The following is a 22,398-nucleotide window of genomic DNA, read 5'->3' as shown; positions in this document are numbered from 1 at the left end:
CCCTTCAGGATGCGTGCGCCCCGGAGTGACGCGCCAGGCCAAAGGGTGGCAGCGGAGAGGCACAGCTCCCGAGGCAAGTCTCAGTACCTGGGGGAGGGGGGATCCTGGACAGGCACAGAGGGCCCCGGGGAGGTCTTTTATAAAGGATCTGGGAAATGGCATTTTGTTTTATAACAAAAGTAGTAAAGGTAATTTTTATTTAAATAATTAAAGGCATCCCCTCCCCTTATTGTTAAAAAAAGTTTGGGCTCCAAAGCTCTCTTCAGGTGCCACAAATGCCCCCGTGTGGGTGCGGCTGGGCTGCGTGGGAAGGCCCGCTCTGGACGTGGGCTTGGCAGCCACGTTACTCGGGGACGGGGCGCCTCTGAGCACCTCCTTGCCCTCGTCCGTCTCTGCTTCCTCACGGGCAAAATGGGGACTGAAGATGAAATGAAACACCAGGTGAGAAAGCTCAGCAGGACGCTGGGCGGACCGCAGGTGCCCGGGAAATGCTGGCTGTGAACAAACCCGAGTGTGAGGACGCCGTCCCTCCCGGAGCGCCCCCCACCGCGCACGTGCCCCCGGGGCCCACCTGGCGCTCTCGGGCCTGTGCTCCGCCTCCGTGGGCACCGCGGGCCGGCCCATATCCAGGTGCTGTTCCAGCACCTGCTGCCGGAACTCCGACACCTGCGACTGCCGGTCCTCCTTCTCCTGCCGCAGGCGCCGCTGCCGCGCCAGCCACTTCTCCTCCTCGTTGGTGCGCTGGATGAGCAGGGCCGTGGCGGCGCTGCTGCCCGGCAGCGAGAAGATGCCGTGGTTGGAGAGGAGGCTGGGCACGGCGTGGTGGGGGGTGGGCGCCGGGTGCAAGGGGTGCTGCACAGGCTTGGGCGCTGGCAGGCCCACGTCCTTCAGCTTCTCTGTGGGGAGAGACGCCATCACGGCGGGATCTGGGCTCGCCCGCCTCCTCTAGCCCCGCGGACGCACTGGCCTTCTGAGGGGCTCTCTCTCCCCACGGCCTAGCCGGGCAGCCCAAAGGGGCCCCAGTAAGCCCCCAGGAACGCCCCCAGGAGGCACCGCGGCAGCCGACCGTGGCAAGCCGCTTGGCTCAACAAGCTGTTACTGAAGTTCCGTGACCTGTGCATGGAACTAGATTTGACAAAAACAAAGAAGCATTCAAGACACCTCCTGTCCTCACACTCCTGATACATCTAGTGAGCGAATTCCCAAGGCCACGCACATCCAGTGCGTCTTGCTGGCACCGCTGCACATCTCCTTGCAGCTCCCTGCCAGCTGGAAGCCTGCCACACCGTGACCTTGGCTCCACGGAGGCTGGCAGATGCCACCACGTCAGCCCTCCTTGGAGAGCCGGCTGCGGGCAACCCGCCTTCCCCCAGCGCCGGGCCCAGCCAGGTACCTGCTCTGGTCGGGGTCAGCTGCTCCGAGGGCTTGACCCGCTCTTCCGCGTGGCCGCGCAGCGCGTGCAGCTCGGCCACAGGCAGGAAGGCGGGCTCCAAGGCCTTGGCGGCCAGCAGCTCCTTCTCGCGCGCCCGCTGCTCCCGCTGGCGCTCCAGCTCCCGCTCGCGCTCGCGCTCCAGCTCCTTCTCCCGCTCGCGCTCCTTCTCCCGCTCGCGGTCAGCTTCCCGCTCGCGCCTCAGCTCCTCGTCCATCTGCAGCCTGCAGGCAGGCAGGAAGGGTCCTGAGTGCCACCACGCCGGGCGTGGGGCCAGCACGGTCCCTTAAGGGGAGTTCCCGCGAGTGAGCAGCAGACCCCGAGCCCAGGGTTTTCACGGGAAGCCAGCCTTCTCATCTGTTCATTAGGGCAGGAGTAGCTCACGGCCCGTGAGCACCAAGGCAGCACACGGACTCTAAGCAGTGCTGACAACGGAGCTGGGCCGGGCGTCCAGGCGCTCCAAGTGTCGCCTGTCACCTGTCTGACAGGTAAGCAGGCTGAGGACAGGAGCGGCCCAGGGGCGCGCCCGCCCGGCTCCAGCGCGGGATCTGCCCTGGGCCTGAGGAGCGGAGGGCAGCCTGGCCAGGACGTGGCTTACCTCTCAGCGCTAAGGCCAGACATCCGCTCTGAGTGCAGCGCCGCCAGGGACGAGTGGGAGAGCTCAGGTGGGTAGCGGACCCCGGACAGGTGGAGATGCATAGCCGACGGGTGCAGCGGGGGCAGGGAGCCAGGGGTGGGCAGTGGGTAGAAGGGGGACCGCAGGGCTGACAGGCAGTAGGAGTCGTCCATCCTGTGCCAAGAAGACGGGCTAGTGAGCGGCAACATTAAAGAAAAAGAGGCGAGACCCCACCCCTACCCTCCCTGCCCCCCGCACCCCACCAACTGGTGCCTGGTGTCTGCATTGACCTGAGCGTACTGGACAGGAGAGATGGGCATGGAGCTGCCACAAAGGCCATGTCTGCGGCCGGCTCTGAACTCCCTCACCAACCAGGGCCACTAAACACCAACAGCATGGGGCCCGAGGCCCTGCCCGGCACCCCTCAGCTGGGCCAGGCCAGGACACTACGGCCGAGTAGAGACCCTCCCAGGTCTGTCCACAGCCTACTCCAGACCCATCAGGCAAGGATTCAGAAAGCTTCACCCAGAGCAGCGACGAGGCACATTTTTCCAAGGGGGTTTCATGGCTGTACAGCAAAGGCATCCCCCTTTTACGCAAGCCACGCTTTCGCTTTAGTAACAAAGTGCTACAGGCGCGGGCAATGGGTAGGTGACAGCTCAGACAGCTGGGCACTCTGCACCGGGGCAGCTCCTGGGCCGACGTGGGAGGGCTGGCGCGGGCTGCTCGGCGCTCTCACCCACAGTCTGGCCCAGGACGTGAGAACATGCCCCTGGCCACAAGGGCATGTGGGGTGACGCCCCAGGACGCCTCACCTGAAGGCCGGGTGGGGGAAGGGGTGCGGGGCCAGGTAGCTGGGGTGGTAGTAGGCTGCGGCGGTGGCCGGGTCCAGGCCGAGGGGAGGCAGGGAGGACATGCGGAGGTCCTCGGTGGTGTGGTAGGGCCGGAAGCTCCTCAGGTAATCCTCCGTCACCGTGCTCGGGGGCACCACGTGGTGCACTGGCCGCTGGAGGCTGCGGGCACGGATCGGGGGAGGGAGGTGGAGGTGAGCACAGTCCTGCCCCGGGCAGGAACCGGCCAGCCTGCCCCTGCCCACCACCGACTGTCAGGACGACTCTCTGGGGACAGGCCCTGGCTCACTAACAGGGTGCTGGTCCTGGCCCGAGGCCCGAGGCAGAGAGGGGGGCAGCTGCTGCCCCTCAGGCCCACCTGGCCCCCTCCTGTTGTCAGCAGCAGGCCCCAGGAACCAGGGACCAGGATGGGGGTTCAGGCAGGCTGGGAGTGCCAGCCACCGTCCCGGCGTGGAAATGGGACAGCAGGCGCAGATGGGGCTGCGGGCCCAGGGCTGAGCCACCACCTGGCGGCTCCCAGCCTCAGCTGGTGCAGATCATGCTGCCAGGCCTCAGGGATCCAGACCCCCGGTACGCATGCCCCAGACAAGCCCTGAACTGCACTTACTTGAGCGGCGGGAAGCGGGAGTCCTGCACAGCAGAGCTGGGGGAGATGCCGAAAGGGTAGGGGGCGCTGAGCAGGTGGGAGGGGATGGCCGGGCCCCCTGCCTTCTCCTGGGGCAGTGGGGGCTCCACGATGAGGCGTTCCCGGCCGCCGCTGCCCCTCGAGCTGGCGTCCTGCCAGAGGGCAGAGGGCAGGGGGTTAGGGCAGGGGCGGCGGCACGAGCCCTGCTCACAGTGCCGCCAAAGGAGACCAGCCGGGCCTTCCTCTAGACCAAAGGCTCCTAAGGTTTTAGGGCACGTTCTTGGGCTGTGCTTTTCTTGAGGTTTTCTCCCCAAACCTGCAGGGCACGTGATGTGAGGGGGAGAGGGTAGGGCTGGACCGAAACCCACCTGGGGGGGCCATCCTCTCCTTGGGGCAACAGGGAAGAACGGAACCCTGGTCCAGGATGCCTGAGGTCATCAGGGCCAGTGCCGTGAGGGGAGCTGCCACAGAGCAGGGGCTCCCTGCCTCGCACGGCATGGACTTCCCAGGCGCTTACTCCCGCTCCGAACCCAAGCTCGGGGAGCTAGATGACCTTGGTCCTGGCACCCCCAGGGAGTGAGTGAGCTCTGCACTCAGCCCAGGGCGTGACAGAACCTTCTGGAGCCCCCACCCGCTGATCAGGCATGCACAGGTGTCCCCCAGGGACTGAGGCGTCAGCTGTATGGCCAGCTGCCAGCGTGCTTCACAGATACCCCCTGGTGCCCACAGAGGGGCAAGGACGAGAAGCTGGCGCTGCCCCCCATCAATCCATGGTGACTCTGGCACGGCCAGAAAACAGACCAGTGGGGCCTCAACTGGCCAGACCTGTCTGGGGACACCTTTGCCCGTGGTGGCAGGAGCCGTGGCGATCTGGGCCTGGTGAGGGAGGCAGACTCCAGGACCAGAGGAGGGGTGCACGTCACTCCTGGCCTCACGGCCCAGCAGTCTGCACGCCCCTCCAAGGGGCATCCAGCCCCTAGAAAACAGATCACCAGAAGCTTCTAACCACTCTTGCCCTTATGAGGCTGAAAGGGCCCACACGGCCAGACTCAGAGTATAATCAGTCAGGGAGATCTTGTTCTGGATTCTAAAGCAGCTGCCAACCTGGGGGGCTTCATCGCTGCGACAGCCGTTATCAGCCTAAGGGGAGGACAGCACCAGCCTAGGCTGAGCCCCACAGGCCCCATGGCCAGCTGGGCATGATGCCCCACCCCAGGCATCAGGTCAGGCCACTGCTGACGCACAGACAGCAAAACCACGGCTGCAGAAGGCGGGTGTTGCTCCTGGTCTGTCCACCCAAAATCCACGGTGCCTCCACCATACCACCAAGTGCCAAGCGCTTTCAAAACCAGGGGGGCCACAGCCCTGTCTCCTCTATACACTGGCAGGCTAGGGGGAAGTCTGGGGACCCTGCTGGACAGCTGGTGGCGATATGACCCTGCCCCCAAGGAGACAGACCCTTCACTCCCTGCTTTCCTTGGTCACGGTCATGAGGCGGGGAAAGCAGAGCCCCAATTTATTTAACTCCTCGTGTGGGAGGAACTTCCAGGGATGGACCACCACTGCCTCACCTTCCGGTGACCCACCGCCTTCACATCAGCGACAGGACAGAGCGGAGCACGCCACAGGTAAGACGGGGCAGACGTGGGTGGCCCAGGCCGGCAGGGGAAGGCCCGTCTGTCAGGCGTATTTCCTAAGCGCTCCCAGGGCCAGGCAGCCCCCGCGCCCTCCTCGGTCCTTCAGAAGCCACCACATCAGCGGTAATTAATTGAAGGAGACAAGCCGCTGATTGGAATTTTTAATGAGCGGCAACATCTGTTCCCTTCCCTCGTGCTGGCACAGCCCCTCCGCTCCTGGAGGGGTCCTCGCAGGTTCAGGAACCCTGCCTTGCCCTTCCCAGAAGGGGCGCTCCCGCGGAGTGCTGGGGGTGGGCCACACGGGCACCAGCCCTCTGGGTCAGAGCAGGGAGCCCAGAACTGCAGCCTCCTGGTCTCCAGGCACTTCTGCGTGTGGCCTGGCTTTAGGAGACAGCTCCTATCTGGTCCCATAACCACCCCATGCCCCAGCTTCCCCATCTGTAACGTGCCAGTCAGAGCACCAGCTCAGAGCAGTGGGGACAGACGCACACAGGAAGCGGGGGGCCGGAGCACAGGGCTCAGCGTCAGGCACACCACCCTCGCCCCTCGCCCCTCGCCAGTCCACACTGCCGTCTGAGGGGCTCTGTCTGGGTCAGGCCTTGCTGGGTTCCCCCTCACCTCGCACGCTGCCCGGCTCGCGGCCAAGCCAGCACAAGAGCCAGGCGTCCGTGAAGACAAGGTGCTGGGCCCTACACCGGGCTGCTCCAGGGGTCTGCCCTCACGGGGGCTGCCAGGGGGTGGAAAAGGCCTGTGCCCTCAGACTGGGAAGGCCTGGACGGGGGACAGTGTGTCCCTCAGATGCTCTCCAGGCAGGGACCCAGGAGCTGGGGCCCAGGGCAGCTGTCCTGATGACCCTGAACTCAGCACTGATGGGGACCCAGGGCAGCTGGGCTCCAACCTCAGGCTGACGGTGAGCCGGCGACCAAAGGGCTCCCCTGTCCACCCGGAACAGCAGAGTCCGTGCACAGGGACCTTGATGTGGGGACAGCAGGGCAGAAGCTCAAGGCAGGTCTGGCCAAAGCAGGCCATCTGCTCCAGCAGCCCACACGGGGCCCTGAGGGCACCATCGCCACTCAGAGATGTCCCCAGAAGCCAACCTTCTCCCCTCAGCGCGAAAAAGCCCTTCTTGAAGGAAGCTGGGCCAGATGGCACCTTCCCGGCCTGGCCGGGGACAACAAGGAGCCGGAGGGCTGGGGGAGGGGCTGGCTGGCGGGCAGAGGACCCAGCAGGCCGGCCCACACGCCGTCCGTCTGGCTGGAGCCCTGCCAGGCGGGTGACAGGCACCTGGGAATGGGGTCAGCCGGCCCTGGAGCACGTGGGGCAGGGAGGGGCAGGCGGGGGCCCCCGGGCCGGGCCCTGGAGGCCTGGCCGGCCACCCCAAGCTAGCCCAGTGGCGGCCCTGGCAGACAGGCCTGTGTCAGGAGCATCTGTGGGCAGCTTTTGTTTCTGAGCAGTGGCTGAGGAGCAGCTGCAGGGACAGGAGAAAGGGGCGGGGGGTGCCCTTCATTCCCTGGTGACTAGAAAGGCTGCCGGTCAGATGGGGGGGCCTGCCCATTAGCTTCAGAATGGACCACCGCCATCTCATCCACCCTTCTGCAGCTCCCACTACCTGGGAGGCGGAGCAAGCTGGCAAAGGGCCCTGGGGCCCCTGGCCACGCCCCTCCCATGCAGGGGCCCGACTCCTGTGCCCCCACTTGAGGAGGTGAGCCCCCTCTCTGCTGCCCTCACGCCTCTTCCCGGCTCCTCCTCCCCAGAAGGATTAAGTTCTCCACTGAGCCTTTGTGTGGAGCTGCGGAGCCATACATACATCACCTGCTAATCCAGTCCTGTCCCCAGCCCGCCCTGCTGGCATTAGTGTTTCATTAACTGCCACGGTGACGGTGACGGTGAGCGTCTGCAGCAGAGCTCTCACCGCCCCTGGGCTTGCTGAGCGCTTCCGAAGTGAACAGGATGCGCTCAGAGGCGAGGAGCCCAGGGAGGGGCCCCAGGCAGAGGCGCTCAGCATCCAGGAGGGAAATATTTACACGGGGTCAGGGCCAGCTGGGAAAGGGGCAGGAGCAACAGTGATGACTCGGCCCCCCCGGCTGACAGCAGCCAGGGCCGAGCCAGGGACAGGATGGGACCCGGAAACTGCCTGGGCCCCAGTGAGCTGGGGAGGGGCAGGGAGCCACGGCTGTTCTGAGACAGGGGGCTGACGGTAAGGGGCAACAGGTCCCTCTGGAGGTGGGGGGTTCTGGTGACCCCCGTAACCCCTCAAACCAGGACTGGGAGTTGGCTCAGGGGCCTCTGAACCCTTTGGCCTGCAGGCCCAGCCCTACACACTGCGCGCGGGGCGAGAGGGCGGGTTCCAGGGCAGCTCGGCGTGCCTCACCCAGGTGAAGGCCCAGGAGGGTCGAGTCCTACAGCCGTTCCCAGGAATTCAGGGATCCCGGCTGGGTTCCCTGGAGATGGCTTCCCTGGGTTACGAGGCCTGCAGGTCAGGCCCTCCCTGGACAGAGGCAGGTCGCCAACCTCCAGAGCAGACAGACCAAGACCAGGCAGAGACCTCGTGCCCCCAACCCTCCCAAGACAGAGCCAGGAGGGGGCCAGGTTGGCCCCGCCCCTCCTCCCCTGCTTTCTCTGGTTTAATTAGTATTTCCAAGTGTGCCATCCCTCCGGGAACTCGCAGAAAAATCCAGCAGAGAGGCTCCGTGACAGCGTCTTAATTGGGAAGGGCCCCTCCAGGCTGGGAGTACCTGGGCGCCAGAGGGTGGAGGTGGGAGGGGGTCAGCCTGGGAGGGTGCAAAGGAGCAGTTCCCAGAGCCCCCAGCTCCTGCACAGGCACTTGTCACCAGGGCAGCAGCCATACCAGGGAGCCTGCACGGGGAAGGGCTTGGGGGAGGGGCCTGCAAAATCCTAGGACGGAAGCTGGGAAGCGAAAATGTGGGCTGGGGTCTCCCCCATCTCAATTCCTTGTGTGAGCAACAGTCATGGTGACAGCCACTGTTATCAAGTGCTTAGGATGCACCTATACCACGTTACGCACGTCACTCGGGGGTACAGGTTGAACTGTGTCCCCCCAAATTCACATGTTGGAGTCCCAACCCTCACAACCTGGGAATGTGACCGTATTTGGAGATGGGGCCTTTAAAAAGGTAATTAAGTTAAAATAGGTCATTCGAGTTGGTCCTGTTCCAGTGACTGGTGTCCTTATAAGAACCAGAGATCAGGACACAGGCACACAGAGGATTGGCCACGAGGACACGGGGGGCAGACGGCCGTCCACATGCCAAGGAGAGGCCCCGCGAGGAAGCCGCCCTGCCCACACCTTGGTCTTGGGCGTCCAGCCTCTAGAACCACAAGAGAGTAAGTCTGTCGCTCAAGCTGCCAGTCGTGGTCTTTGGCTGTGGCCGCAGGACAACACCCTGGATTTTCTTAGAACACACAGACCCTCCGAGTCGGTGCAGCTGTTACCCCGTTTTGCAGAGGAGACAGGCTCAGGGGCCACCTCCCAGCACCTGCCGCCACACCCCCTCCACCCACCTGGACTCACCTGCCGGCTCTCACTCCTCCAGACGCCATTGACGGTCTTGGTCGGGGCAATGGTCACCACAGGGGGCGTGCTGGGCACGCTGTGGCCCCCAGGGGGGACGATGATGGGGCCCATGGGCACGCGCTTGGGTGTGCTGGCGGGCGAGCTGTGGTTGGTGGCCGGAGAGGACACGGGGGACGACTCGCTGCTCAGTGAAGACCCTGCAGAAGAAGGACAATCAACCTAAGCGGGGCCACCGACGGAGGGCTCCGGCGACCCTGCCCCAGCACAGCTGCAGCCGAGCAGGGCATGGTCATGCTCTGCTCGAGGCGGGGACCCGCGCGGTAACTCAGCGTCCCCACTGGTCGGGGGCAGGCAACGCCCCTTCTCTGCTTTCCTGGCCCAGCAGGGGTGCTCACCTCAGCCCCCAACCCAAGAAAAACGGCCAGGAAGGACTACCCTCTGCCCTAATCCTGATGAGACGTATTTGCAAGGGTCACTCTGGGTAGCCAAGCATGACACCCTGGGTCACACAGGCAGGCATGGGCCTCTGAGGGTTGCCTCCCAGGCCCCAGGGCGAGCAAGGGGCCTGATGCAGCCTCCAGCCAGGCCGGACCTGCCCCGACAAGAGGCAGCACCACACTCGGCGCATGAGTGAGGCGGGGTCGGGGGGGACAGGCCCCTGGGGCTCACAGGTCTTCCCGAGCCCTCCCTGAGTGCACAAGGAGGGGTCACAGGACGAGGTAGTCCCCCCAAGGAGACAGGTGCCTGGGGGGCCAGAGTAAGAGGTGGTCAGAGCCGGGAGACAGGGCCGGCAGGTTGCAGGGACACAGTGAGAGTTGTTTTTTAAATGTTGAATGCATTTATTTTTAAGTTGCAGAACCATCAGATAGAGTTCATCACGTAATGTGCCTGGGTCCATGACCTTAAGTCACACTGGGAGTTGTGCAGCCTTCCCTGCTATTTGATTCCAGGTCACTTCCACAGAGAAACCCTGTGCCCATTAGCATCACAGCCATGTGCTTCCCTCTCCAGGCGGCTCCCTAGGCTTGCACACAGCCTGTACCACCGTACAGGGCAGCCCCAAGGGGAGACACCTGGTCCCAACCCTGCAGGTTGTGCCCCAAAGCAGCCCAGTGGTCCCAGGGACAACGCCGAGCCCAGGCACCCCTCATTCCCATCTCCCACCTGTCAGGTGGGCAGTAAGGGGAAGCACAACCCTTGATCCCCCAGGTGAACCACACACACCAAGAATCCTGTACCTCCAAGCTGGCTGGGGCAACCCCTAAAACCAAGCTCTGGGTCTAGATCCCAGCTATGCTGCCTAAAAGCTCAGGCAATTTCCGAGCCTCTTCAATGTTACTCCCGGGGGACAGCCAACATAAGCGACAACGCTGGGTGCCTTCCCTTCCCAGAGGGGACAGCCTGCAAAGTTTTGAAACAAGCTGGGCCTGGCCAAGTCAGTGAGACCCACCCAAGAACCTAATTTCAGGACGAGTGTGGGAGGTGAGTGGCGGACTGGTTCACCAGCCCTGGGTGTGGGGCTGGCTGGCTGCCGAGCACTCTGGGAGCTGACGGAGGGACGTCCTGGTGGCGAGTCCTGCAGGGTCCTGCACCCTGAGCCCTCACCCACATTTGTATAACTTAAGAAAACTGACAATATCTCAAAACCACAACTGCCCACCCCCTGTCTCGGAAGCCCCCACTCCTGGGTACACAGCCAGCAAAGCGGGGCTGACAGCCAGCAAAGCGGGGCTGACGTCCAGCAGAGACACAGCAAGGGGGTTCCAGCAGCCCCCGACATGAAACTACCCCCACGCCCACCAGCAGCTGGAAGGACACAGCTGGTATGTGCTCAGGACAGACGGAGAGCCCCACAGCGAGCGAGAAAGCACCCCAAACCCTCAGCCAGACACACAACCCCAGGAATACCCGCTGGGGGGCAGCGATGGCGGGGGCCTTGCCCGGCTTCCTGGTCCCTGGGTGCACTCTGATAACCTGTCCTGCTGGGCACTTAGCCTGGGTACGCTTCTGTCAGTATTTAGATTTTGATGAAAAGCTCACTTCACATTAAAAAAAAAAAATTAGGCAAGGGATCTTTCTCTGTAAAAAAGAAATTTCTGTGGAATCTCTACTGTTCTTTTTTGGGTTGTAACAGCTTTACTGAGATGTAATTCCCAGGCCCTAGAACTCACTTATACGGAGCGTGTCATTCACTGGGTTTCAGTGTATTCACAGCTGTGCAGCCATCACCACAATCAATTCTAGAAGATTTTTCACCCCAAAAAGAAACCCTGTATGCACCTGCAGTCGGCCCCCCATCCCCTGCAGCCCCTGGAAACCATCCGTGTTGCCTCCACAGCCGTGTCTCTGTGAGACAGTCCACGTAAGTGGGGCCACACAACACGTGGCCCTCTGTGCCTGGCTCCTTCCACTCAGCACATTTCCAGGGCTCACCAGTGCTGCGGTGTGTCACCCCTTTTACAGCTGAACAACAGTCCATCATATGGATTCACCCCTCACCCCTGCAGGTGGACATTAAGCGCGTCCACCTCTTGGCCACCATGAGAGGTGCCGCCATGTCTCCTGCTCGTAAAGCTTCTTGTCACACTCGGCCCGAGGGACGTGGCCACCCAGGAGGACCTACTGACTGCCCGACTGGTCCTGTCTCAACACCGGTACCCACGGTGGAGGGACGGTGGATATTCTTGCTCCAGAGCAAAAGAAGGAACGAGAACAGACACAGAGTGCCCCATGGTCAGCACGGAGGCAGCCAGCTGCTCAGGACGGCTGAAGTCAGAGGCCAGGCGGGCACTTCCCAGGGGGCTGGGGAGATGGAGGAGGGAGGCTTGGAACCCTTGGGAGCCCCCCAGGACCAGCTCCCAGGTTGCAGAGGGAGGCGCCTCTCACCCCAACTTACAGACAGAAGCACCTGACGGCCCAGGGGCCACGCCACCCACACAGACTCTGGGCTGCCGGGCTCCCAACCCTGCTCTCCCCGTTGGCCGACCCCCCTTCCCCATGGCATGAGCTCCACCTCTCGGGATGAACCTCACTTCTCATCACCAGGGGCGGTGGGGGGAGGAGCCGGGGGCCCAGGCGCACTGGGATGGTGGAGGCCATCAACAGTTCGCAGCCTGACCCCCGGGCTGGGTGGCGCCTGCCGGCCAGAGCGACAATCAATCCCTGACCACATGCCCGCCAATTAGCGAGCGAGCAGCCCGCACCGTCCATGGCCACAGCGGAAGGGCTATGAGCGCCCTCATTAACCGGAGGTATGCGGCGGGGGTGAGTCAGGGATTAGCACCTGAGGCCACCGGGCATGTGTGATCACCAGCTGAGACCCCGAAGTCAGAGCGAGCAGGGCAGGAGCGAGGCGTGAACACAAACTGCGAAACCCCGGCAGCCCTGCCGGCTCTCCCAGGCGTGTCCCCTACCAGCCATGGCAACAACTAAGCACCAACTAAAGCCCTTAACAAGGAAGGACCTCTGTGCCAGGCTGCAGGACCACCTCTCCCGGCAACACACACTGAGCACAGAGGACGAGGCTGGTCTCGGTTGGGCCACACAGCCCTGGTTCACCGGGGCCCTGAGCTGAATCAGGCCCCACCCTCCGGGGACCACAGGGACAGCGGAGAGAAGGCAGCGACCACCGGACGGGCCTCCTGTAACAGGACACTCAGGCGTCTGCCTGAGACGGCGGTTCCCAGTGCCAGGTCACCCTGAGCTCGGCGGAGCTGCACAGGGGCAGCACCACAGGGCAGCTGCGGAGCCCGAGGGAACAGCTGCGACAGACGTGCCAGCAAGTGAGGAGCAGCACGGGACCTGCCCCACCCGAGCTCCCCTGGGACCCATGCCACGCCCAGGCAGGGCAGGAGCCCAGAGGACACCACGTGGCCGGCTCACGAGGGCCCTCTGCTCACCTTCCTGGGCCTGCGTCCCCTCTGGGCAGGCCTCGCGTGGGGGAAGCTGGCAGGGAGAGCCTGCACAGGAGCCTGGCTGAGTCCAGCCCAGCGCCTCCGCTTGCAAGGCCGAGGGGCCACAGATGCTCAGGAAACCTCCCAGCCGGCGGCCCAGTTTCAGTCTCCCTGGACGGGCCCGATGGAATGGGGTTGGCAGCCCCTCCACCTGGCGGGCATCGGGGCGTGTGGCTCATGGAGCCGAGCTGCCGTCACAAGCACCCAGAGATGGGGGATCCTGCTAGGGGGCACGTCCCGGGCTCCCTGCAGCCCAGCCACTGACGGCGCCTCCAGAAACCTGCGGGCTTGGGGAGAAGCCACTGAAAAAGAGCCTCAGCAGGCCCCCTTCCCACCTGGGGCTCCCCGACCCGCCAGCCTGCTGGAGCTTCTCTGTGGCACGGGACCACCGGAGCCCTCACCCCAGGCCAGTTCCCGTGTCTGAATCACCATCTCTGGAGTCACCACACCCGGGCCAGCAAAGGCGAGGTATGGCCTTCCTGCAAAATGCACGGCTAGGGGGACTGTCTGTGAATGGCAGGAGCAGGGCCAGGGAGGACGGAGGGCTCCCAAGTCTGAGGGACGTTAGGGTGTCATTGTCATCAGTGTGGCCGGGGAGGCCTCTTGCTCTGAATATCCCAGGCCGGACGGCCCACTAGCCCACGACTGGGCATTGCCGCCTCACTCCTACTCCGCCCCCGGCCTCCCATGCCCACCTGCTTCCTCCAGAGGGCTGATGCCGCAGGGACCCCTGGGGGGCATCACTGTACCGCCCATGCCTGCACCCGGGTGGCCAGCGTGCCAGGCGGCATCATTTCTTCCAGTTTTTTGTTTTCTTGGAAAAGGCAGATTTCAGGTGGCAGGACAGGAGGCCCTGCCCCCGTGCAGGCAACACTGGGGGGCAGTCCCGCCTCCACCCCTGAGGGGGAACAGAGCTCCCCACCCCGGGGTTCAGGACAGGACGGCTCCAGGGCCCACAGTAACCAGACCCCCTGCAAATCCAGCGACACTACGGGGCAGGCAGCCGGCAAACGGGGGGAGTGCGCTGGGCAGGGCGCCCTCCTGGGGCTCTGCACCCAGACGGGGAAGGGGAACACAGCTGCCTCCTGGGCCACCGTCGTCACCCCCCGGCATCCTGTCCAGAGCTAGTACAGCTCGGGCGTTTTTCTCACATGTGACAAAACCACATCCGACACAGTCTGCTGGGCCTTGAACAGGCCGTGTGGCTCGAGTCCACCCTGCTCCCAGCACCCCAGCCATGGAGAAGGCCCCCAGGCCCAAGCTGTCCGGAGACCACGCCCCAGCACAGGTGAGACCCCAGACCTCGGCAGGGACCGCCCAGCGACACATGTCCTCAGTGGGGACCCAGAAGCATGCCCTGCAAGCCCCAGCCCCTGGAGGCTGTGGGCTGGGTGTGCAGGGACAAGAAGAGACTCGGGGTCAGGCCGAGTGGCGCAGGCCCCAGCGTCCCATCTTCCCGGGCAGCTGATGACACGTTGGGCGCCCTGCACTGCAGCCTGCACCCTCTGGCAGACGGGCACTGCGGCCCCACGGGGGGCGCCTGCTGCAGTGTGGAGGCGAACAGACAGCCACACAGCTTGTGAGAGTCACCCCCTGGCAGCGGTCCCTGCTTTGCCACTTGAGGACAGCAGGGACTCAGGCTCCCAAACGTGCCCTCTGAGGGGGTCAGGGGTTGGAGGGGAAGTCCCCAGGAGGCATCCACCCAGGGACAGGCCAAGCACCTGGCAGTCCCTGGCCAGGACCCGGCAGGCACAAAGCACGAACTGCAAGGCCAGCACAGGGACCCATGACTCCCCTGCCAAGGCAGGCCGCAGGGGCAGCCGGGAGGCTGGGGCAAGGGGGGAGGGAGGGTCACAGCCTGCCCCAGGCCAGTGGGATCCAAGACCCACCCAGAGGCTTTAAATGGGTGTGGGGGAGAGAAGGCCTGCGTCCAAAGGAGGTCCCACTGGGAGAGCAGCGGGGAGGGGGAGCTGGCCTACCGCCTTTCCAAAGAGAAGGGGTGCCGGGGGGCCCAGGGCGACATCCTTTGGCGGACAGAGTAACACGGAAGGGGGTGGGCCCCAGCCTGGCAGTGAGGAAGAAGGGCCCATGGGTGTAACTGGGACCGACACAGGGTCAGACCCAAACCTGCAGCCCAGGCTCCTTCCAGCATGTGCTGCCTGGGCTCGGTCACCCCCCAGGCCCCCGTCCTCCCAAGCAGCGAAGACCAGGGACTTGCTGGCAGAGAGTGGCGCCCTGGGCCTGGTGCGCCCCACACCGCAGGCCAGACCAGCAGGGGTTCTCCCCCAAAGCCAGGCCCAGCTGGCTGGCCCAGGAGCTCCCAGCCCACCCTCCACCGCAGGACCGCTCTCCTTTCCAGTCCCCTCAAGCCCGAGTGCACTGCGGGAGAGGTGGGTGGGTTGGGGGGTGATGGCGGGGGCGGCCCGCTGTGGCCCGGAGCTAGTGCGTCCCGCTGAATCGTGGGAGTCTGGGAGGGGGACGTCCTCCCCCTGAGCAAGGATGGAAGCTTAGAGAAGTACATGCCCAGGTCACAGAGCAAGGGCGTGAACCGGGGGCCACCTCTCTGAGTGCTACCCCAGAATGGGCGGAGCTGAACAGGTCCGGGCCCCCCGCCGCACACGGTCCCTCCGGGACCCCAGGGTGGGTTGGTGCCAAGTGAAAAGCTCCTCTCAGAGCCCCAGGAAGGATGAAGCTCCCCACCGAGGGCTGGTTTCTCTTCCCATCCTTCCTGGGGTGGAGCAAACGATTCGACACGTAGGTCACTTTCTGTCAGTTGAACTTTTAAGCTGCACCCTCGAGAGACAGGATGGAAGCAAAGATAGTAGCTGGTGCAGAGAGCCGGGCCGGAGCTCAGAGCAAGACGACCCATCCACAGGCGGGAGGGGGGCGGGTGGAGAGGGTCAAAGGTGACCCTCTGCAGCCGCTCGCTGGGGGCTGCAGTCCCAGTGCCAGTCTGGAGGCCTCTCGGGCTCCACCTGCGGCCTCTCTGTGGGGGTGGAGGGTGGAGAATGGGGGTGGGGTGTAGCCATGGGGTCCTGGGTCACCTCAGCCCCCAGATACTGAGATACTAGTACTTGTGGGGTGCAGGGACTCTTCACCCCATCTTCCTCTGGGTCTGGATGGGAAGTGGGGCAGGGCAGCTGAGGCCTGCTGGCCCTCCTGAGGTGCCCCTGCCTGACAGCTGACAGCCCTCACCTCCCCACACCGACCCTGGGAGGCAGCGACCCCAGGTGTCCCCTGCACCACTGCGCGTGGTGCTGGGGGGTCTTCCTCTGCCATCCACATGGGGATCATGCACACAGCTTGCCATCCTGCCCCCGGCTCTCCAAGCCCACTCGGAGAGGCCTGAGCAGCAACAGGGCCACAGGGCACGCACGCACAGCTCTGTGGCATCGGCCTCACAGCTTGACCTCTCTGTGCCTTGGCTTCTCCATCTGCCAACTCGGGGAGACGGCAAGCTCAGACCCAGGGCGACTTGAGGAGGAAAATGAGGATCAGGCGTGGGCTACAGCCCAGAGGACGCGCCAGAGAGCGACAGCACCTCACTTCTTCAAACCAAGGCCAACGGCCACGGCTTCAGACCCTCAGACTTTGCCTGTGGCTGCCAGCAAGCCCTTAGTTCTCAAGAAACAATGTGCCCAGGGCCCAGGCACACAAACAGCGAACAGTGCCACAGCACCCCAGGGCTCAAACACTGCTCCACAGTCCACGCGTGCTGGGACCCCCAAACCTCGGCCCCCGCACCTGAATGACGGGGGCAGCCTCAGGTCAGCCAGTAGTAAGAGCTTGGGCCAGGCCCCTCTCCTGCCTCTCTGCCACAAAGTCCCCAAGTGTCACGCAGAACTCCCAGTTCATGGCTGGGGGACTAGGGCCTGTGGCCGCCAGGCCTGGCCCCTGCCAGCAGCACACGCTGTTCCTGGCCAGCGAAGCACGGCAGCCCCTGGTACACCAACTGCCCACGGGCCCTTCGTTCAAGCCAGATGCCTGGGGCAGCGGAGAGCAGAGCTCTGCGCCCACAGTCCCTGTGTGAGCCGGCACCTGCAGATCACTCCACCACCGCCCACGGCATCAGAAGGAGGGCAAGGCGCCCTTTTACTGCCACAGCCTCTGCACATGTGGGGTGCCACTCTAGCGGGCCAGTGGACAAAGCTGCCGGGTGAGAGTGTGGCATCTCTGAAAGCGGCGCCAGCCCTGCCCGCCTGCTGGAACGCTGAAGCAGCAGACAGCCGGGGCAGGGAGCTGCCACAGCTCGACTGCAGCTCGGGTTCCCGCTGAGGGCATATGCCTTCCAGGGCGCCCTGCAGGGAGCCCAGGGTGTCCGGTCTGGGGGCCTCGGTGGCCTGGGCGGGGAGCCCAGCCAGCTGCCTCCTCTGGCTGTCTGCTCTCCATCTGTGTGGCTCCCAGGGCCTCCCGACACCGGTGGGGCTTCTGCAGCCTGGCCTGCTCAGACGTGGCCAGGGTGACGACAGAGGACGAGGAGGGGCATGCATGCAGGGGCGTGGAGGGTCTGCCAGCAGCACAGAGCTGCCCACAGCAGGACAACTCAAAACCAGTGTTCCTTCCCAGGCTGACATCCACCCTGCCATCAACCGAGCTCACCCCCCGTCACACTGCGTTCTTTGGCCAATAACCAGGCAGCAGAAATGAAAACACAAGATTCAGAAATCAGAAGACAACCCCCCTACCCGCCATCCAGCTGGTCAAGGTTAAACATCGTTCTGCCGAGAAGGAGAGGCCATGGGGCCTATAAAGGCAGACGGTTCCTCCCGTGCCCCCAGGGCCAACTTGGACCTATGGGGGTGAGGCAGATGGCAGGCCAAGGCACCCAGTGCACCCACTTCCTCTGTCCTAGAGGTGTCGGGCCCTGCTTCTGAGCAGCAGGTCCGGAGGGCGTCTGAGGCCTGCTCCAAACCCACATGGCCAGGTCAGCTGACACCTCCGGCTGCAAACCGCCTCCCACACCGTCATTCAGCCAGCGGCCCACGACCAGGCCCCGCAGCCGGACCCTTATCCCGGAAGTACCGGCAGCCAGAGGCACTGAGAGCCCCGTGGTACAAACAGGAAGACTGAAGCTCAGAGAGGCCAGCATGCGTCCACAGACACACAGCATGCCACTGCCTGAGTGACACCAAGAGTGAAGGTCCCGAACGTCTGGGAGACACCTGTCCACACTACCGCACCGTCCCTGCTCAGGAAGTTAAGCAATGGTGGCGTGAGGCCCCGAAGTCCTCTGCTCGGAGACCAAGCGGGTGTCCAGAGCCCACGTTCCTGCCATGTCCAGAGGGGAATCAGCCTGGGCCCTGGGCACAGGTGTCAGGGCCCGGAGCCCCCCTCCAAGGCCGCTCGGGGCTCCCACAGCCCAGCACACCCATCTTCCTCGGCCACAGGCCCTGGGCGCACTGCTGGGTGCCCCCATGAGGGCTCCTGGAGCCAAGGAGGGACAGAGGCGGGGAGAAAGTGGGAAGCAGAAGCCAAGCAGAGGTGCCGGGGCGCGTGGGCTCACGGGGCAGACGGGGGTCCGGGAGGCCTGCAGTGGCCGGTACACGCGTCCCTGCTCGCGAAGGCCGGCCGCTTCCCGCACCGCCACACCTGCTCCTCTAGGGAGCCCAGGGGCTGGGCGGGAGGAAGGGGGCGTCTCTCCCCCCTGGGCCCGCAGCCTGGCGGGCACGCCTCTTACCTCTGGGCTCCTCCGCCTGTTTGGCGAGCTTGCGCAGTGCGGCGGCAAAGCTGGCGGACGGCGCGGCCTGGGCCGACAGCGCACTGCTGGTAGCGGGGCTGCCACTGGGCACCAGGGCGCCATTGAGCGGCGAGGGGGTGAGGGGGTTGACGGTGGCGGTGGTCCTGGTCGCGGTGGAAAGCATCCCTAGTGAAGGGGACTTGGGCTCATGGCTCATGCCTGAAATAGGAAAAGAAGAACCAGGTCACCCAGAGAGCAGGAAGGCCCAGCACCAGAGCGGGGTGAGCGGGGTGAGCGGGATCGCGGGCCCGGGTCCAGCGCCAGCAGGCAGCATGCAGGGAGCAGGGTGGGAGCAGGCCCGGGTGGCTCCCGCAGGACAGGCAGAGCAGAGCCAGCGCTGTAGAGAGAACGGGGCTACAGCCCCAGCGCTCAGCCGGCGCCCCTGAGGGTCCAGGGCGGGCACGGCACCCCCAACCTCTTGGAGCCAAGCCATAATTCAAGAACCAGGCACGCCCAGGCCCTCACTGACTCCACCAATGCAAAGGGCACAGCCCAGCAGGCTCCTACGACCTCTCCAGAAAGCTGGGGAGACCCAAAAGCAACTCCTAGTAGGCCTGGGGGTGGTGCCTGCGGCCCAGGGCCAGCGCCCTCACGTCACAGAGCAGATGCCCACAGAAGGGAAAGGCCCAGATGACCGCAATGAGGACGGCACAGCTGCCCGCGGCTCACAAGCAGGGGTCTGCCCGGCCTCAACCACCCTCCACCGGCAGGTTACCAGCACCGCGCAGAGGGACGGAAACCAAAAGCTTTTACAAGGGGGGGCAGCACAGGCCCGGGGCCCTTACTTGCAACCACTCCTTCCTGAATCCCAGGGCACCAGGGACCCCCATGGGCAGGTCCCCACCTGCGAAGGCACCTTGGAGAACAGGTCAGCAGATGAGGGAGGCTGCGAACAGCACCCAGCCCCAGGCGCACGCCTGTCTGCAGAAACTGAAGGAGCAGGAAGCTCAGACCTGAACTGCTGTCACGGGAGCCCCTTCTGCTGGGGGCCAGGCTCAGGCCGAGACAGCCCAGGAGCCGCTGCCCGCTGGGGGTAACACCAAAAACCCTGGGGTACGTGCCCCAGCCAAGTGTCAGTGAGGAGGCTGGACCATCTCCCACGTGCCCGATCAATACCGGCCCGGCTCTGAGGCCAGCAGGCGGGTGAGCAGTGCCATAAATAAGTTTTCCATTGACATTCCCTGCCCTCTCGGGGCCACCTGCCCAGGCGCAGTCCCCGCTCCACATGCGTTCCAGGGAGTAAACGAAGGCAGAAGCTGGCAGGGCCACAAGCTGGACAAAGGGGTGAATGACCTCCCACACACAGACCCGGGGGGAGCGGGCTCCAGGGAGAGCCACGGAGTCTTCGGGGAAGGGTCCCTGGCAGTCACGGGCACAGACACACAATCGCACACCATCCAGGGAAAGGGGGCAGGAACACGTGTTTCTGCACCCCCAGGTTGTGGCCCTCACCCCAAGGGCCTCTAGGCAGCTCCCAGCACCCCCTACCCGCTGCAGGGCTCAGCATGGGGTCCACGCGAGTCTAACTAGAGCCTGCTCCACACCTGTCCCCAGGGCTGGCAGGCTCAGACCCGGCCAGGGAGCACCGTGGATCCCACAGGTGCCAGGCAGGCGCCAGCCCCAAGCGCTGCCCCAGAACCAGTTAGGGGAGGCCGCAGGCCCTGAGCGCACATCTGAAACCCCGAGTCCCAGACGGCCTGGGCTGGCCGCCGTCGCTGTCCTGCAGGGCAGGTGCAAGAACACAGTGTCCGAGGAACACCATTCTCCCAGGTGAGGCCTCGTACTTCAGGAACAAAGGACCCCACAAAGCCCATGCCCGGGGCCAGCAGGCTGGCCTCCTAGCTGGCGAGGTCACACAGGCGGCCGCCACAGCCGGCAGAAGTGCCCTGTCACAGCCGTCCCAGTGTGAGGGCCCAGGCAGCTGGTCCACAGCTGACCCTGGGTGTCCTCCTCTGGCTGGGGCAGCGAGTTAGAGGGCAACCTACATGTCCACAGCTACTGCAGGCCCGGCAGAGAAACAAATTGGAGAGCCCAGGTGGGCCAGGGGTTCTGTCCCAGCAGCCAGATGCCAGAAAACGCACATCTTTGACAAGAATCCTTTACAGGCCACCCAACACGCGGCCAGCCCCAGGGAACTGCTGAGGACACCATGCTCTGGAAGCTCTGCCCCAGGCCGTCATCAGCGCCCTCTCCTCCTTCAGGGGACACTGTGGACAGAGGGCAGAAGGTGTGGCCGAGGTCATCAAGCAAGGAGGAAGCGAGGCCTGGAAGGCGAGCTTAGCCCTGACTTGGCTGCCAGGCGCCCAGGGCTTAAATCCCACCCTGTAGCCTCTACTGTGTGACCTGAGGCGGTTACTTTGCCTCTCTGGGTCACAGTCACATCTGTCAAGTGGGGATGAGGAGTCTACCTCACGAGGCTGATCCGATGAGAATTCAAGAAGCTAATTTATGTGAGAGCATGCCTAGTGCACACCCAGGGCACGTACATGGTGTGCCAGCTGACAGGGGAAAGGGGGCAGAGACCCAGGTCCAGACGGGCAACCTAGGTCAGCCTCAGCAGACTGGGACTGAAGTCTGCATTTGTGCCACTGCCCCACCTGGACAACCAGAACTTCAAGGGGAGAGGTGACGTGGCATCAGACATCTACGCATCTACGTGCTACCTGGGTACCCCCAGGACCTTCCAGAGAGGCCTCGCCAGGCCTGGGGACCGCACAGCCCGGCCCGTAAGCCCCGGGCAGAGGGCCAGCTCCATGTTCCCAAGCCGGCCGCTGGTGAAGGCTGACACAAAGGACACCCGAGGATGTGAGCCCACACACAGGAGCCGATTCTGGTGGTCCAGAAGTCCTTGGGTCCTGCTCAGCACCTGCACCCCGTGGGTCAACGTTTTTTTTTGGGGGGGGGCTGGATAATAGCATATAGAGATGCTGAGTAATACAAGATGGAGCCCTGCCCCATGGGGACCCTGCCCAGGCCTGAAGCGTACAGGGAAACTGAGGCCAGGAGCTCTTCCAAACTAGTCAAGGTCATGCAGGACCACAGCAGGTCCGGGACCCGAGTCCCATGCTGTGGGCCCGGATACAGCATTCTTCCCACCCATCACACCACCTGCCCAGTCCGAGGCGAGACCCAAAGACGTGAACACGTGCACACACACAGAGCTACAGTGTATTTGACTTCAGTGGCTTAAAAATATGTCCACAGTCTCTGTCACTCATCCCTTCAAGAGATGGAGACAAGTTCTCTTCTCCGCAGTGTGGGCCGGTCTTACCAACTCACTTCTAATGACAAACTATGGCAGAAGCACTGGTGCAACCCCCCGAGGCCAGGCCATCCAAGGCACTGCGGCCTCCCCCTCCTCGCTCCTGAGCCACGTGGGCCGAGGGTGGTCAGCTGCCAGGTCACAGGGCAGGTCAAGCAGCCCCTGGAGGATCCCACGTTCCAGGGAGTTGAGGCCCCCCGCCAACAGCCACAGGAGGCCCATCTTAGCAGCCGCTCCTCCAGCCTCCTCGAGCGTTCAGATGAGTTCACAGCCCCTGTCAACAGCTCGGCTGCACCACAGCCTCCCAGAGATGCTGGGCCAGGATCACCGGGATGGGGTGCCCCACGCCCCTGACTGGGTATCTGTGAGGTCTGGGGTAGCCTGTTATGCAGCCCTGGGTAACCGCTACACCGAGTGTCACCCCGCGTCACCCCACGCTCTGCTGACCCAGGCTCGCCCTCCCTCAACCATCTGCAAATAAGCCTTAACCGCTGTGCCTTAACCCTGAGTCCCCCAGGGGGCACCCCTGATGCACTCAGATACCACCGACTCCCCCTCTTTCCCACATCCCTTAGGGCCAGGCCAGCACCTCTTTAAAACCCTATGATAAAAGTGTCACTGTACCCATTTTACAGGTGGTGGAGGGCAGTCCTGGATCCAAAGGCCGACAGACGGTCAGCAGCAGGGCTGGGATTGCCTGGGCACAATCTGTGCCCTGTTCATGTGAAACTGGTCAGGGCCCAGATCCATACC

General features: G+C 64.1%; 1 protein-coding gene across 11 annotated transcripts in view; it reads right to left on the bottom strand.

Moving 5' to 3' along the window:
* The window catches only part of GSE1 (Gse1 coiled-coil protein), a 388,729-nt gene that overhangs the window by 15,373 nt on the left and 350,958 nt on the right, over positions 1–22,398 (bottom strand). For 7 of the 11 annotated variants that reach the window (XM_036924166.2, XM_036924165.2, XM_036924164.2 and 4 more), the window contains 7 exons: positions 18,324–18,542; positions 8,691–8,890; positions 3,504–3,673; positions 2,861–3,058; positions 2,028–2,219; positions 1,394–1,653; positions 572–896 (listed from right to left, as the gene is read on the bottom strand). In XM_036924166.2, coding sequence (XP_036780061.2) covers positions 572–896; positions 1,394–1,653; positions 2,028–2,219; positions 2,861–3,058; positions 3,504–3,673; positions 8,691–8,890; positions 18,324–18,542 — 1,564 coding nt within the window. The remainder of the gene's footprint in view (positions 1–571; positions 897–1,393; positions 1,654–2,027; positions 2,220–2,860; positions 3,059–3,503; positions 3,674–8,690; positions 8,891–18,323; positions 18,543–22,398) is intronic. The other 4 variants (XM_036924167.2, XM_036924171.2, XM_036924172.2 and 1 more) reach the window with 1 other exon arrangement.

The sequence above is a fragment of the Manis pentadactyla genome, chromosome 15 (assembly GCF_030020395.1).
Source record: "Manis pentadactyla isolate mManPen7 chromosome 15, mManPen7.hap1, whole genome shotgun sequence".
Taxonomy (NCBI): domain Eukaryota; kingdom Metazoa; phylum Chordata; class Mammalia; order Pholidota; family Manidae; genus Manis; species Manis pentadactyla.
The sequence above is the reverse complement of the archived record's forward strand: the minus strand, read 5'-3'. Positions and strand labels throughout refer to the sequence as shown.